General features: G+C 41.4%; 1 protein-coding gene across 8 annotated transcripts in view; it reads left to right on the top strand.

The window, feature by feature from the left end:
• Positions 1–17,302, top strand: part of LOC120573137 (serine/threonine-protein phosphatase 2B catalytic subunit alpha isoform) — a 68,513-nt gene that overhangs the window by 33,970 nt on the left and 17,241 nt on the right. For all 8 annotated transcript variants that reach the window (XR_005641645.1, XM_039822615.1, XM_039822613.1 and 5 more), the window contains exons 3-8: positions 6,588–6,712; positions 7,264–7,375; positions 7,827–7,972; positions 8,895–9,034; positions 12,526–12,603; positions 13,678–13,772. Coding sequence is in view for 7 of the 8 variants with exons in the window: in XM_039822615.1 (XP_039678549.1) it covers positions 6,588–6,712; positions 7,264–7,375; positions 7,827–7,972; positions 8,895–9,034; positions 12,526–12,603; positions 13,678–13,772 (696 nt within the window). In the remaining variant the exon portion in view is untranslated. The remainder of the gene's footprint in view (positions 1–6,587; positions 6,713–7,263; positions 7,376–7,826; positions 7,973–8,894; positions 9,035–12,525; positions 12,604–13,677; positions 13,773–17,302) is intronic.

The following is a 17,302-nucleotide window of genomic DNA, read 5'->3' as shown; positions in this document are numbered from 1 at the left end:
CAGTTGTTTCCACCAACACATCCCACGTCATTTGAAGTTGGTTGAGCTCTTCAAAGTCCAACTCTAAATCAGACATTGTAACATTTAATGTTGCTGTGTAGATTTCAGCTTGTTAAACATCACATACAGTTTGATGTTCATAACCGATTGCAAGCTCCACCTCTGCCTTTGCTTAAATGCATACCTCTGCAGGATGTAAGCTGTCAGAGAGTGCCATGTTAAAAACGGGGGTATTGTTATCATCCAGTCTCAATCAAAACATGATCTGGCACAGTCCGCCTCACCGTGGATTTCTCTCGCTCAATGAGCCGGGCGTTTGAAATGGCCTGTGTAGGTTCTGAAGCCAGGTTGTGTAATGCCCACCACCCACTCAATAGCTGCTGCCCGCTGATATGCTGCTACTCAGGGAGATCACTTTAGCGCACAAGCCGGAGATGGCCAGAACGAATTGTTTCTCACTCCAGATAATGTACTCCCACCTGCTCTTCTTATGTGGGCTCTGGTTCTCACCTCGTTTTTGTGTGTTGTGTGACAAGAGGGAGGGAGGGAGGGAGGGAGGCAAAGCATGTCTGTAGGTGTACTGGAGCGATGGATGGATTGTGTGTTTGCTGTGATAAAGCAGAGCTCGGAGCCGGAGGAGTGAGCCGTTGTAGCGTTTCTGTTTGTTTTCCATCGACCAGCATCGTCCGCGCTCGCACAGATGTGGTTACTACAATTCACAGTGACCATCACATCGGGTCGTTTTGTCCAGTGATTAAACTCTTGCCATCGCCGTGTCACCCCACTGTTTTCTTTGCATGCAAGTGACAGCTTTCCAAAAGGTCAGCTGGAGGTGCAGTCCTCCCACACACAGTGTGTTTGACGGTTGCTTCAGGTGAAATTACAGCCTCTTACTCCCTCGGCAGACTCCCTCCTGCAGAGCTGACTTCTAAAAACATGAAAATATTGTTAATTTCCCTGTGAACAATGTGAGCACTAAATTTTCGCAATAATTGCTCTCTTGGTGGCCATCCCTTCAGACAGTATTGTACTCTGGGGCACGGTGTAATGTGAGTGTTTTTACAACAGCTGCTTTACAGAGGAGATGGCTGCCTGTTGCCTCCATCTATATGTCAGTGGATACATTGCATTGTTGCCATTAGTGACTCCTGTAGAGGTCCTTCATCAGGTCAGCAGCAGCTTAGATGTGTTCGTTGGGGGGGGGGGTTCTCAGTAATATATAACCTGCCATTGTTGAAAGGATTTGATAATTCGTTTCCATAGCAATAACCAGCCTCAGCATCACGCACCTTCTGGATAACGCCAGATGAATCACTTGGATTGCCTAGTTGTGTTTTCACTTTTCATCCTGACGTTGAGTAGTACATTAACACTTAATGTGAATAGGTAATGGTGGCCAGGATGAAAAAAACAGGACATTACAAAAACAATATCTGCAAAGAGTGCCCTTTTTATTTTATTTATTTTGAGGAATAAAGGAAATGGCTCCTTTTGCTTTAATTGCCATTAGTTTTTATAGTTGTACACTTGGGTTTTAATGCAGCTTTTGCAGAAGCAGGTTTTAGTATCCTTTTGAGTGTCAGACAAATGCATGGTTTACCCCAATTCAAACTTCATTCAAAAAGTTAAATTAGCTTTTTACTTCACCACCCAAGTAAACCAGGTATTTGAATCACAATTTAAATAACCGCACGCACATTATTTGAAGCGTAAATGAGACCACGTCACCAATGTTTCTCTGAATTTGTCATACTCAACAAATCGCCACATAAAGGTCAAAAGATGAAGCACAATAAATTTGCACAAATTGAACGTTTTTCTGTAGTCACATAGAAGAAAAACGTAGTACTTGTATTACTAAAAAAGACAAATATCACTATCAAGTAGATTAAATAAATAAGGGCTACACTTATCTTCTGACAAGACTTCTTTTTTTTGGGGGGGGGGGGGGCATTTTTAGGCCTTTGTTGACAGGACAGCCGAAGAAATGAGAGGGGAGAGAGAGGGTGAAGGACATGCAGCAAAGGGCCGCAGGTCGGAGTCGAACCCGGGCCTGCTGAGTCGAGGAGTAAACCTCCACACATGGGCGCCCGCTCCAGCAACTGAGCCATCCGGGCGCCCAGTGACCACAGACTTTAACCTAACTGATTTTTATTACAGAATATGATATTTACATGGCCCGGGATGAATTTTAAGCGTAGGCTGCTTACAGAGACCTATTGTTGATTTAAAAACAAATTAGAGGGATTGGTTTTGTAAAGACTGACATAACATGGGAGGCATGCTAATATAGAGTACATAGTACATGAAGTTAATGAGAGTGCCAGTAAATAAGCATTAACCAAACACTAGCTACAATTTTAGTTCTCTTCATTCAAGCATTGTTTGGGCCATTTTTGCTCCAATAAATCAATTTCTCCAGAACCTAACAACCAGTCTAAAATAAACCAGCGCTACATGTTTGTACTTGACTTGATTGCAAGAGGGAGTAAGGACATCTTAGAAATCCTCTCTAGAAATCGGACACAAATAACAAGGCTCCATTCTGAAGTTGGTCCCCACTGTGGATTTAAACAGTTACACAGTGTGGATTTAATAAAACACAAATGGTAAAGCGGAGGTTTACGATACAGTCGAGAAGAGCAGATTCTCAGAGCCGTCTCACGAGGCTCGTAACTTGAGATAATTGCTCTCCAACGTTGTCCTCCAGCTCCCACTAATTGGGTATCTCTCTGAAAGATGTTTTTTTTCACAGGCTCCTATTGTAATTCTTTCTGCTAGATACAGCGACAAACAGCCTCGCGAAAAGAACGTCTGTGTCCTTTTTCAAATTGGATTTCAATCTATTCACCCTGTTGTTAATTACTTAATTAGCCGATTGCTTAAAGAATAGATGAATTGCGGCACTTTGGCATCAAACACGGATGCCATGCTTATCGTTGCAGTCACTGCCATAGTGTTCGCATTTGATATCGCTGATTGTTGTCGTCATGCTGTCTCTTTATTACAGCTCTCAGGTAAACAAAGGTGACTTTTCAAACTTGTTTACTGAAGTGGAAAGGCCTTATTTCAGTTAAGCCGGTAAGTGTTAATTGGTGGTTGATGGCTGTATAGATTTAATTCTGTGCAGTAAATGTCTTGGCATTTGCCCACAATGCCAGAAGTCGTGGGCAAACCTTATTATATTAGACACCTTTTGACAGCCTTTTAAATGAAATGGGAAGCACTGCATTAAGAAAATACAATTAACCTACAATTAGGACCTAAACCCATCATTTAAAAAAGCATGAAAACCATTGCAACAGTAGTTACAACTAATTCAGGCTTATTTCGTCTACTAAAGAGTCTTTACAGCATCAGTAAATTGGCCTGATAAAAAGAACAGCGCTGAAAATGAATAAAGAAAATAGAAGTTGTTTTCAAACCAGGTTTCAACCAAGCTTCACTGCATAAGACCTTTTTTTCCCTTCTTTTTTGTATTCATTGTCAATAAAAACGATTTGTGTCTTGAAAATTTCAATAACAATGTTTCCAAAACATCAAAATACAATTTGTCTGAACATTTGGACAAAATATAATAAACATTACTATGAACATTAACACATTAAGATTGATTTATATATTGATTTATTTTATTATTCATCACCAGCTGTGTGGTTAAATATTGTTCAGGATCCACAGTTGAGCTTTCAGGTACTGCTTTGCCCTTACAAAGGCTCATGTGTTTAAAATCAGAGAAATACACTGCATGCAGATGAATGCAGATTTTATAGGCAAACCTCCACAGTACCGCGGAGGAGGGTCTGGCTAGTCCACACAGCATTCCGGGATGGGAGAAAAACGTGCTCTGGTTTATTGGCATTTCTTTAAACCAATCACAATCGTCATGGGCGGTGCTAAGCGTCGCACGGACCAACGGCGCCTCTGCAAAACAGTCTCAGGAAGGAACTTGTTTTGGTGGAACACGTGTATGTTCAAAAGTTCAGAAAACTCAGATTGGACAGATGGTCTAGCTAGCTGTCTGGATTTACCCTGCAGAGATCTGAGGAGCAGTTAACCAAAAGTCCTCATAAATCGACTGGAATTAAATTTCCAACACAAAGAAAGCGGAAGGTAACCGACATCCGGCCGAAAAGAGTGTCATCCGGCGAAATTTTCCAGCGGCAACAGAGCAGTCCCAGAAGTGGAACTTCGTGGATATAGACTAGGTACACTGTTACACACAGAGTCCGAATTTAACAGTGAAATTATTTGTAACCAGTCCTGAAGCTATCAATCTTTTTTTTTTTTTTTTTTTTTTTCTACTTTTAAAAGGAATTGCTGTTCTGCTATCACATAAACTACTAAGTGGAATAAATATAATTATTATGCTAATTTATAGTATAATTCTTTTAATGTTCTGTGGTTAAAATCTAATTTTATTTATGCTGAGAAATCCCAGAATGGAACCATGGTCCAAAAGGTGTGTCAGCTGGGAGCCACCAACGAGGAGCTTTGTCAATATTAAATAAGTTCAGCTGTAGCTGACCCCTTGAACCAACCTTTAGAGTATCTACAAAATTGACCAAAGGCTGTCAAATCGGGCGACCTCCCATGCGCCCTGTGAGCTAATGGTGGCTAAGCAGCCGATCTTCAGTGGCCTTTGCTCCCCTTGTTTTCCCAGAGAGTAACAGAGCACAGGGATAGGAAGCCAATCCAGTTTGAGTGAGTTGCGGTTCCTGATTTCTGACGCAGATGCGTTTGTCTCAGACCACTCCCCTGGTGCAATTTAACTGCTGCAGCGCTGTTAGTAGCTGTACAGAATGGATATGACACAAGCTAGATTTAACAGTGGTGCTGAATATACTGGAATTCCTGGAAATACCGGTGGGGACTGTCAGTGCTATGAGGACAAAGTGAAAGTATTCTCAGAAATGATCTGTTTGTCCCACTGTTCCAAGAACCCAAACCACCCGCAGATCCACTTCAACACATGCCATAGGACATATTGGACTCCTCAGAAGAGATACGTCTCAAAAGCCATTCCTACTCCCTGTTGTACGTTCTGTCAACCTGAACAAACTGGAACTTTCCTGCACATGGTCTGGGAGTGTGAACAGGTACATAAGTTTAGGAATAAAACAACATCAATAACATCTGATGTGATAGGATGTCGAATTCCTACTGACCCGATTTTGTTTTTTTACTCCATGACGACTCAAAGTTACACCTGCTCGAGAGACAAAAGAGAGTTTGGTTAGCCGGCTCAGACGTAACCAAGAAAATGATAGCTCAGTGCTATTTATTGTATAAAACAGTGGTTGGCGTATTTTCTGGACATAGTTATGCTTGAGCTCTCTACAGCAAGGATTAACAAAGCCAGATCATCGACCATAGACCTATGGAAAGGTGCAGCAGCACAACTATCAGTCCTAATGACCTCAGCGTCACAAGAATTAGAGGAGAGTGACTAGGCAAGGTGTGTTTTGTTTTTTCTTTCTTTTCCTCGAGACCGTGGGGGGTGGGAGAAGGGGGTTGTTCCTGTGCAAGTGTGTTTTTGTTCTGATGTTTAAAATAAAAAAAAATGATCTTCAAAGAAAAATTACAAAATTAAATCTGTTTGTAATTGCTATGACAAGCCAGATTTGTAATCGCAGTTAACAGTATGTGTCAAGAAATGGATACAACTGAAAGCTTTCCAATTGTTTCGGCCAATGAACTTTTAGTGTATTTGGCAAGGATAGGTGTGTTCAAATTACGAGCCAGTTGAAACGCCTCAAGGTTATAAAGAGGCTGAAAGAGGATGTGGTGGAAAAGCAAGGCATGAAAATGCATACTGAAGCCAGTTCTTGTAATTCCATTCCATATTGGACAACCAGTTTATAATGTGCACTTAAGGATTGGCCATTTGTGATAGTTGAGCTTGTAGGAAGATTGCACAAACACTCAACAACAAGTCTGACGGATTGTGTTTGTGATGTGATTCATATGCATCTAACCATACTGAACTGATATTCTAACATGCATCTGCTGCCATAGATACTCAAGGCTCAATGCCTGGTACAGACTGCAATTTGCAATTATATTCCCATTTTTTTTTTATTTTTTTTTTTTTATGGATTCAGATTAAAAGCATCATTTTAATGAACGTTGAGTTTCTATTTGGTACAAAACCAGCATTGTTTTTATGTTTTCGGTTCTATTCTTTGCATAATTTCCTGCAGTAAGTGTGGGCAGTAGAGCTGACAAGGAATAGTGGTCTGCCTATAACCATGCCTTTTTCAGTTACAAATGAGAAATTTATATAAATGAATTTAAAAATGATATAGTAAACTACCAAATGGAACAGTGCCTTCTATAATTACGAATATATCCACTGAAGTAGGTTTTTCCAGGATACTCCACATAAGGAGGACGGCCTCTGTGGTCCTATATTCCAGGTTTACTGGGATATCATGCATTGTCGGATATCTTCCCATCTGACGGAAAATATGGAATTAAGCAAATAGCCTCTCGCAGTGTTCTAGAGGCTTTCATCTTCTGTTTCTCAGCTGTAAAAATAGCAGTTCTCCTGATGTGCTTTTGTTCTTCTTTCTGCCTTATTTCAGTGTGTGGAGACATCCATGGGCAGTTCTTTGACCTGATGAAGCTGTTTGAAGTCGGAGGATCACCAGCATCCACTCGCTACCTTTTCCTGGGGGACTACGTTGACAGAGGGTACTTCAGTATTGAAGTGAGTCTGTGTATTTTTTATTAATTTTTTTGTCCTCACGAGGGCCTAATCAAGCGTGACACACTGTGTTTATTAATAGTTTTCTTTGAGCGTAGATCAAATCAGGCTGCAGATATTGGAGTAGTAATATGCTTTTGTTATAACTTCAAATGTAGCCTGGATAGCAAAATTCACCGTGTATCCTAGGGTTACGTAGAGAGAGATTTTTAATATAAGGCAAAGTGCATGTAATTCATCTGCGATTGCAGGTTGGAATTTACTTATATATGTATTCATTGCCTGAAACGTTATACTTTTATTAATAAAATATATTGTAATGGAGTGTGCCGTGCCTGTCCTCTGATGATTCCTCTGAAGGATTGTCCTCTCTTCCAGCAAGCCTGAACCGTGCCACGAAATGTACTGCATGAATGTTTCATTATAAGCAGAATTGCTTGTATTATGCCACTCTGTGAAATTGACAGTCTGACTTGATGGTTCATGTTTCCTGTGTTATTTAAAGATGACAAGCTAACTGTTCCCCAATCCTTTTTTCTGCTTCTTTGTTTCAGTGTGTGCTGTACTTGTGGGCCTTAAAGATCCTTTACCCCAAAACACTGTTTTTGCTGCGTGGGAATCATGAATGTAGACATTTAACAGAGTATTTCACATTTAAGCAGGAATGTAAGTAATGTTTTGGCACTTCATTTCTTTCTCTTCTACCTTTGATCTACATTGAGTCTAAGCAGTCTGGTCTGTGAATTTGTCTGTACAGAGTGGAAGGAGAATTGAGTTATTCTTTCTAAAAAAAGCTGTTTATTATGCATCCAGTTCAGCCATCGACCTCAAACGCTCACTTAAAAGTGCCCTCTAGGCTGCTGCAGGATTCAGTCAGACTTTTGCCATTCTCGATATTTACACTTGTCAGAAGTATTTCTGTTGGACTCGGACAGAGAAGGGGGGAAAAACACAAAAGAGCTGTGAAATTGTGCTGTTTTTAAAATGTGTTTGGGAAGTTTTTTGGCACTTCAGAGAGCCTTTCCGTCCCAGTCTTCCACACTACCCCAATGTATGAGAGCTGTGTTGTTTGACTTGGCATGCTCTCCTTTCCCTGCCCTTTTTCCCCCCATGACAGGTAGAATTAAGTATTCAGAGAGGGTGTATGACGCATGTATGGACGCCTTCGACTGCCTTCCCCTGGCTGCACTTATGAACCAGCAGTTCCTGTGTGTACACGGAGGACTGTCTCCAGAAATCACAAATCTTGACGACATCAGGAAAGTATGTGTCTGATTCGAGACCATTTTCTCTATAATTTCATAAAGCTACAGTTTGTGTGTGTGTGTGTGTGTGTGTGTGTGTGTGTGTGTGTGTGTGTGTGTGTGTGTGTGTGTGTGTGTGTGTGTGTGTGTGTGTGTGTGTGTGTGTGTGTGTGTGTCTGTTTATAACAGCAGGTGGCCGTTAATAGCTATAAATATACAATCAAAGCTTCCTGTGCGCCTCATGTATTTTCTGCATTCATTCAAAGTTAATGAGGAAAACACTGTATTCGTTTTAGCATGATGTGCTGTGAAAATAACAACCTTAGTTGCAATTCATGAAGTGATTCTCCCAGATGTGTCTCAAATACTGCTCAGGACATGGACATGAGGGAATGTAGGCACAGGGTCTGGTCTTGACTCTGATTAAAAAATGTTAAAGAGTCGGTTCCTGCCTTCAAACTAATTCAATAATTCCAAATGGATTTTGTGGCTGCAATCAGAGGGCATGCATAATAGAATTTGCTCTATTGAAGTGTCCATCATGCTACCCATCCAGTAATCCACAAGCTTTTGTTCGAGAAAGAGCCACCCTTGGCTGAAAGCAAAGCCATTTATGGTCATTCCTCCTAAAGAATGGTTGCTATCGAGTTAAAAAAAAAAGAAGTAAAAAAGACGTACTGAAAGACGAGCGCTGTCTTTGACACATCATCCATACTATATATTCTAAATACTCCACTCCTTTCTACCTTGAATATAATTTAAAATCACTTCAGCGAACATATTAGTTGGAGTCACGGTTTAATTATGGCCATGGCAGCAGCAGCAGCGAACGTGCCTCTCACACAGAGAGCAAAGATATTTTCTCTGCAGCAGTATGCACGCTCCATGCGCAATTTTCCAGTCAAACAGGCTGACAAGAGTCCTAACTTTTTCTTCCACAGCTAGACAGATTCAAAGAGCCCCCAGCTTACGGACCGATGTGCGATCTGCTGTGGTCCGACCCCCTGGAGGACTTTGGGAACGAGAAGAGCCAAGAGCATTTCACACACAACACAGTGCGAGGCTGTTCCTACTTCTACAGGTGAGTGTTCTGTCTCAGACGGTTAGAGAGTAATCTGATGTTTTATAAAATTACTGCTTTAGAAAAAAAAAAAAATTACTTCTTTGGAAAGGATTCCTGCCAACAGCCGGATAGCTGAACAGCTTTTATTTACTACTAGCATCAAATGGCATCTGCAGTGTTCAGTCTATATAACTCATTGGACCGTGGAATTAAAAACATATCTGTGTTTCAAAAATTTCATATTCTAATCAGGTGTTCTGACTGCTGTTAGGAAAAATCATCTACAGATTAGTTTTGGCTGTGCTATCTGTGGAAACCTCATGTACCCCATTTTTAATACAATGGACATTTTTATAACCTAAAGACAGGTATGGAAGTTGTAAGGTAAGTTGTCAAAGTACTTTGACAATCATAAACAAATGTTTTAAAACATCATCTTGTCAAAAAGATGATACATCAAGAAACCCTGCTGCCAAATTTCCATTTTTGTTTTCTCATCTCTTCATCTCTTCCGTCTGCAATTCCTCGACCGTGAGTAGGAGGGCAACAGTACGTACATAAGAGCAATTACAAAGTCTCCTCCTTAGACCCTCGCCAGTGTTTATGTAACCCATTTACCTCCAATTGAGCCAAGTAACTGAACAAACCAGAGGAAATGCTCGGAGCAGGCAGCTCACACTGTCACAAAATGTAATGAACTGGCACATTACCACAAGGCACGGTCCTGTCTCTAAATGCGTTCGGCGCTCCCACCACTCATTATGGCCGAAGCAACGCTTACTTGGCCCCGGCGTGCCTCGGGCAAGCCAGGAGAAGTACTCCAAAATGTCCTGAGGCTCCTGATTTGCATTTTCTCTTTTTGTTTCTCTTTTTTTTTTTTTAATAACAGGTGTTTCATAACTACTGACTTAATAGTATTTTAACGTCCGTGCTTCGAAAATGAACTCCCCGTACTGCTGTTGTAGTGCATTTGTGAGGACCTGATCATCTTTACATCTTCATGTGAGCCATTAACACTGCAGATCCACAACGCTCATGTTATCACTTAACTGAAGAGAGACCCAACAACGGGAATGTTATGTTATGTAATGTTAGGTATGTGGCCTTTTTACCTCAAACGACTGGTTTTGACTGTTGTAGCAGTATCCTGGGCAGCCCTCTGCCATTTGGTTCAAATTCCTCTGCAGTCTTGTTTTCATCAGTGTCCCTCACTTCATCTGCCCAGGGCATGGTCGCTAATTGGCACCACGCTGGCATTCAGGATTTACGAGACAGTTTAAGCCAGACGGAGGGAGAGCCATTCCTCAACACCCCTCCCCAAAAACCATCAGCTTCTTTGTTGGTTCTGTCTTTCAGCAACCAATAATTTCCCCCAGCGCCATAGGAACGCTCGTAACTCTTTTACAAACGCAACTCAGGCGTGAAATTGCACATGTTTAGAATATGGTTGCTTTCATTTTAGCCTCCACTCAGCAGCGTAGATGAATAAGCCTAAAGTGATTTTTTTTCCTTCTTTTTTTTTTCATTTTTCATTGGTGTTAATCCAAGCTAATGATATTTAACCAACATTAAAAGCTTTTTATATTAACATAGCCAATATGTAAAGTTGCCACTTAGATTAAAACGCGATAAAAGTAATTTTTTGCACAACTCCTCATGTTGTCCAAGGAGCTCATTAACATCTGTGCCCTGTTGTTGGACAGATGGGAGATACTCTAAACTCCAAAAAAAAAAAAACTAGGACAAAATGTGTCTTGTCTAGCGAACGGCTCCATATGGCATGCATCTACATCTGCTGCAGGAAATCAAGTGAGGAAAAAAAAACAAAACATGTATTCCTAATTTCTCCCCCCAAAACTCATTGCATTTTTAATTTCGTCTCGACGACTGCTCCCTCCTTTTCACACCCCTTCCAGCAGATGTTTTGTTGTGATTGTCAGGAATGCATGTGTTCTCATGTCTATATGATGGGTTTTCACACAATTTTAAATGTAGAATAATTGACCTCTGCACCAATCATGGTATCTGAGCATGCATACAAAAACAAGCCAGTCAAATTTAAAGTGAATTTACTTATAGAACACTTTTATTACAAGCCTGCCCCCAAATGAGAATAGTCTACTCTTGTCAATCAAACTGGACCAAAACTCCACAGCAGTCAGCACAGTCATCATAACAACCTCAGCAGTGTTTTGCGTTGATTATAGAGACAGAATTGTTTCCGAAAACCAGCTAGTTTGGTTGTACAGCATTTTTTTGGAAAAAAAACAACAACCCATCTCTTGTTACTTTTCCCGAGAGGTCGTAAGCCAAAATGTTTAGTTTGGTTTTGATTGCTGCATGTGGGTGTTGTTCGTTGTTGTGCTCTGATTTTTGCATGGGCGTTGAGCTAGGATTACAGAACTTAATACAAAATCACAACCAGGATTGTTTTATAATTGTTTTTTTGTTTTTAACTGGCTAGAATTACCACTGATCAAAGTAATCACAATGACAAAGGCTTGACATTACACATTGTAATGGAGAGGCCCTAAATCATCCCTATTGCTGGAAAAGCTGCAAGTGATTTTTTTTTTTTTTAGCTCCTGTTATTATTGTTGCAAAAATCCTCCCACATTTGCTAAGTCAGATGCAATGCAAAGGTGTCACTCATTCATAGTGAGCTGTCACTCACTTTGTTCATTACACAGCATCCCACGAGTCACAAATCCTGGTGCCCACTGGGGGTTCGAATCATGTTTGTTAGAAGCAGGGCTCAGACATACCGTGGCAATGTCATTTTTTAATAGCAACTTGTTTTCCGATCGAGAGATTTCACTTAAGAAATGGTGTTTGCCTGTGACTTGGCTTCTGCCTTTCTCATTGTGAGCTAAGAACATTTCCAGTGGAAGCTGGTGCTAAGGAATGAAAAGTTGTGGCATGGAAAACTCTAAAACCATATAGTTGGCAGTACGTTTTTTTTGCTCTTTCAGATCACAGACTGAACAGATCAGCATGAGCACAAAACAGGCTTTAACATTCCCCAGCGATTGCCCTTTTTTTTTCTTGAAGAAACCGTCTGCTATGAATCATGTGTCATACTTGACAATTTTTTGAGTTTCATTCTGAAATACAAAATCCACCATTTGAGAGGGATCACACCTACTCATCATACAGTATGAAAGCTTGTTTAAAAGTTGAGCATATTGTGGGTTATTATTATTATGAGTCATCATACCTTTGCTGGCAAAAAAAATTTCGGGTTCCCGTTTTAAATTTCAGGCAAAGTTCAAAATTGAGACGAAAGTCTTCACTTACAGCCAACTTATCAAGGCAATATAACTCTTTACAAGCCACAGATGGTATGAAGAACACATTTAGCTTGAACCCAGTGTTGGATATCCACTGTTTCTCTGAGCCAAATCAATAATATTACATATTTAGTTATTTCTATTGATCATTCCTCTTGATCTTACTGGGACTTTCCTTGATGTGTGAGTAAACCAAATGTTTGTGTTTTTATTCAACAGCTACCCTGCAGTCTGTGACTTTCTACAACACAATAACTTATTATCTGTCATCCGGGCCCATGAAGCGCAGGATGCTGGGTGAGTGTTGTGGCATTTTGTCTTCTCCCATCACACTGTCACACAGCAGAGGGTAGGGTATTAAATGAAAAGCTTCCCCAGTGCTCTGTTTTTTTTTTTTTGCTTGAGCCTGTCTGGAAAGCCAGGTCGGTGCAGGCTGAACTTTGAGAGAAGTCCTGTTAATCCAAGAAATGAATCCAGCATGAGGAGTTAGTTGGCCGGATGTGATGTGACAAGTATTATTCATGCAGACCTTGTCAAGAACTGGCTTAAAAGAAAATTGATGGTGGAGTTTTGTCACTATATGTGCTTTACTTCACATTCACACAGTGCTTCTTGACTAGCCAACTCGTCTATTATTCATCAGGACCTATCAGTTCACCCTGGGTTTCTAACAAAGGCACTGGAAAGCCTCTTTGAAAAGTTTGGGGTTTTTTATTTTTCAAACGGGCAGGTGGGTGGATGTGTCGAGCTGATCTCCCTCTTAGCGAGGTTAAAGCAGTGGGATGCACAGCACACAGTTGTTTACCATTGCACTCCCACAGTGTGCTCACATGGGACACCTCGCCACGTCTCCGATGAGGTTGCTGCCCCAAGCCACCTTAGACCACACATACAATAATGTTGTTGAGTTCCATCTGTTTTTCTTGGCACCTTTTCTTTTTTTCCTTTTTTTTTTATCTGTACTGTAAATAGTTGATGCAAGGTGTGGTGCCGCAAACAAATCATCCAAATTCAGTACTTCCTTTACCTAAAGCTCGATTCCATTCCAAGTATCCAAACCACCAAACGCAGCACAGACACTCACTGGGAGATCAGAGCCGTTGGGTTTGAATGCTGAGTTGATTCAGTGCGATAACTACTCCAGGGCATGTTTTACATAGGGATTTACTCTTCTGAGGCCATCCCCCCCCCCCCATGATGCATCGGTTTACCAGTTTACAAGACAAACACACCAGCCATAGTAAAACAAAAGGCCACATAAACTGTCGATGCTAATCATATCCCGGGGGTTGAACACCAATGATTAATCCATGAGTAAAAATAGTGTAATGGTTTACTAATGCTTACCTCTCCTTTTGAACGTTGGACCAGATACCGCATGTACAGAAAGAGTCAGACCACTGGCTTCCCGTCCCTCATCACCATCTTCTCTGCACCCAACTACCTAGATGTCTACAACAACAAAGGTAAGGAGAAGGAATACTTCATTTTCAAGCTTCAGTGGCTCACAACGTGAATACCACAGTGTCATATTTATGAGTTGCCTCAGGGTGACACATCACATTTACAAGACAGTTGGTTCAGGGTTTAAGGATCACCGTTGCTCTCAGAGTTGTGCATTTAATGACAGCATTGGGACATTCCTAAATGCTTCTTTTCATGCCATTTTGACATCACAACAGGGGGGTAATTAATAACGTAACCTGCAATAGAATGGAGCTTTCATTCATGTTATTAGTGACATATTATGCTGTTCCTGCAATGACAGGTAAAAATATGTGCATTGCAAAACAAAGCCAGCCTGTTTTAGCTCTGGTTTAGTCCACTTACTCCTGAGAAAGGTCTCTGGGCTAGATTTATCAAGCCGTTTGCGCCTGTTTCCAGGCGCTAATTGGTCGCAAAGACGGACGTAACCGATGCGGGCTATTTACAACCAGGGTGCACTTGGGTAAAATGGCAGATTGTCTGCCACATGAGCGAGAAGAGACAAGTTGCGCTTTCAATATGCGTTCGTGGGAGGGTCGTGGGGGAAAGTGGGAGTTCCACCCAAAAAGGTGGGAGGATAAGCGCAAAGTGCGCCTAATTATATATTCCGTGGTATTTACAAAGACTGTCAGTAAAGCGCCCTCTATTCTGCGGAAACACGGGGAAATTTGCCACTTGTAGAAGGTGTAAACCAGCCGCAATAGAGTTTCCTCGTAGACCTTTATGCCGCTGGTGAAATGGCAACAGTAATTTGAGCAAGACGAAGACATAGGCGAGACTGAAAATATTTTTAAGACAAGAATCACACTTTGTCAGTGAACACAACATCATTTAGCGTTACAGATCAAGCAGCCATGCAATATTAGAGTTACTGGAAGAAATCAAAGATGAAATTGAATCTCCCACTCAGTGTTCACATCCCATTCCAGCAGTTGTTAAACTCCTCGCTACATTACAAATACTGGCATCAGGATCAGTTCAAACAGTCATAGCATCAGCAGTGGGAATATCACAGTCTGCACTCAGCCATATCATAGCACAAGTACCGCTTTGCTACAGCGCAATCTACGGTATAGTGGGCGGAGAAAGACGCTGATTGCTTGATGGGTGTCAGGGTTGATAAATACTACGCAAACTGTGGAAGCATAGCGTGCGCTATTACCGAACTCGCATAAACAGACGCAGCGCAAACTGCGCTAGTGTTAGTAAATCAGGCCCTCTGTGTTTTGCTTGTTTTTGCCTCTCTTCACTTTGGCTCTTCATCACTTTGCACTGGGCAACAGTGTTGCCACAGTTACTTTGAAAAAGTAACTTAGTTACTTTACAGATTACTTGATTATAAAAGTAATTTAGTTACTTTACAGATTACTTGATTTTAAAAGTAACGAAGTTAGATTACAAGTTACTTTATTAGTTACATTCAGCAACTGCCGACAACACCCCCACAGCCTCAACATAAAAATGACTGTGAGGCAGCTCGGCGTTGCCAGTAGTAGGATCTGGTTTATTATGGCACGAAAGAGAGCGAGTCAACCGTGTTTAAGGGCAGCATTTCCGCTACAACACAGGCCTTCTGCCCGACCAACTTCTTCAACTCTCCCCCACTTACTGGTTTTGCACCGATGTCCAGCTTTTGTTGTTTGGGTGGTGGGGGACCTCCTTCTCTCTGCTTCGCACCACCTGCTGGGACTTGCTCTGTAAGTTTGACTGCAGTGCTGCGACTCCAAATGTTTCTTCAAATTTGACGTAGTGTTTTCGTAGCTAGATAGCACTTTGTCGCCACCAGCACAGTGTGTACAACCAACCTTAACATTGCCGTCTTTAGCTGACACAAACTCAAAATAGGGACTGTATTTCCAGCTAGAAAGCGCGCATCTCTCTCCTCCCTCCATTGTTGTTTACGTTTGTGTCGCTGCGTGGTACACGTGACCTGTCGCATACGTGACTTCACTCCCCGAGACGCAAGAAGAAAGCAAAAATATATATTTTTACTAAGGAAAATGACAAAAATAGTAACTCACAGTGACTTGGATAAGTAGCCTAACTTTAATCTGATTACTGGTTTGGAAATAGTAACGTGTTAGATTACTCGTTACTGAAAAAAGTGGTCACGCGTTACAAGTAACGCGTTACGTGGCATCACTGCTGGGCAAGTACCATACATTTGGTCATTTTTAACCAGGATTTTATATCCGGAAGATTGTGAGAGTTTGATGACTCAATTAGAAAACCGGCAAAACCAAAACAAAGGAGCTGAAAGTGACTGAAAGTTGCACTGGAGAGACTGGAGTGTTGATTCTGAGTGGGACAGTTAGTACTAACAACCTTTTTACATTATGGGAGACCTTTGTTTTAGTGTCATTATCAACTATATTGCTTAATGGAGTTTTAAAAGGCTTGCCTTGTCTTTTATTGGAAGTTATTGCGTGTAATTGTGTTAACAGACCTAGTTTCCACTAGTTTATATTTAATCCGAAATAGTAAAAAGGTCTTCAGGAGTCATACGTTTCACTTATACAGTGTATTGGACAACCATTTTACCCCATATCCATTGTAGACAACATTTTGGTTGCAGTATTGCATTTGACAATTGTTCAATGACAAAAATCTGACTGCTGATTTTGGTGAGGTCAGCTCAGGGATGAAGCTGGTGAAGAATTGAAATGGCCTGGTGCCGGTTGACTTGGCACCTGGTGGCACCCGATGCTGTGCTACAGTGCCCACGCAGCAAGATGGGCTTGCCTTTGTGCTGTGAGTCAGCACTTTTCTCGGGAGAACAGACAGTATCTGCTTCGGCTGTGGGGGCATGTTTGAATGGAGGCGGCAGTAGGCAAACCACAGGAAATGGAAATGGGAAGGAAAGAGTGATGAAGATGGTGCTGGTGCACGCTGTTTTGCAATTCCCCCGGTGATGGAAGGCCATAACAGAGCTTCATACCGCAGTGCTGCTGGTGTGAGTTATTACACAAGGGAGTGAGGGTTGTCCTTTTCGGTTTCCATTTGGCCCAGTTGCACGTGTGTTTTATTTGACTTAAGATAAGGTCTTATTTGTTTACTTTTTTCCCCATGAAATGCCTTCATGCCTCCTTCTCTGCACAATAAGGATAGTCAAGAAACAGCACGTCAGTTTGCCTATCTGCATCGTTGTTTATTATTAGGACCCCATTTGTTCCATGCCAACTAATCTTCCGAGGGCTCATAGTCAACACAGCACAACACAATACAAACAAACAAAGTGATGTGAAGCACATGTTGTTTTTAGTTTTGGCAGCCAATTGCCTGGCAAATCATTTGCACCTTTCAAGCTCAATATGGAACAGTCAGAATTATGGGAAATGATTTGGTCTGCACCCTGTTCTTAGCTGCTACTGGCTGACCTTCAGTTGATAAAATGCCTCCCAGAGCAAGAGTGGTTATCAGAAAGAAAACGATTACTCTTGTGTTTGTTTTTAGAGCTGACTTCATTTAGGCACACGTCTACATCTTACCTGGCAGGACTACATGTTCTTTA

The sequence above is a fragment of the Perca fluviatilis genome, chromosome 14 (assembly GCF_010015445.1).
Source record: "Perca fluviatilis chromosome 14, GENO_Pfluv_1.0, whole genome shotgun sequence".
Classification (NCBI taxonomy): Eukaryota; Metazoa; Chordata; class Actinopteri; order Perciformes; family Percidae; genus Perca; species Perca fluviatilis.
Note: the sequence above shows the minus strand (reverse complement) of the source record. Positions and strands in the feature narration are given on the sequence as shown.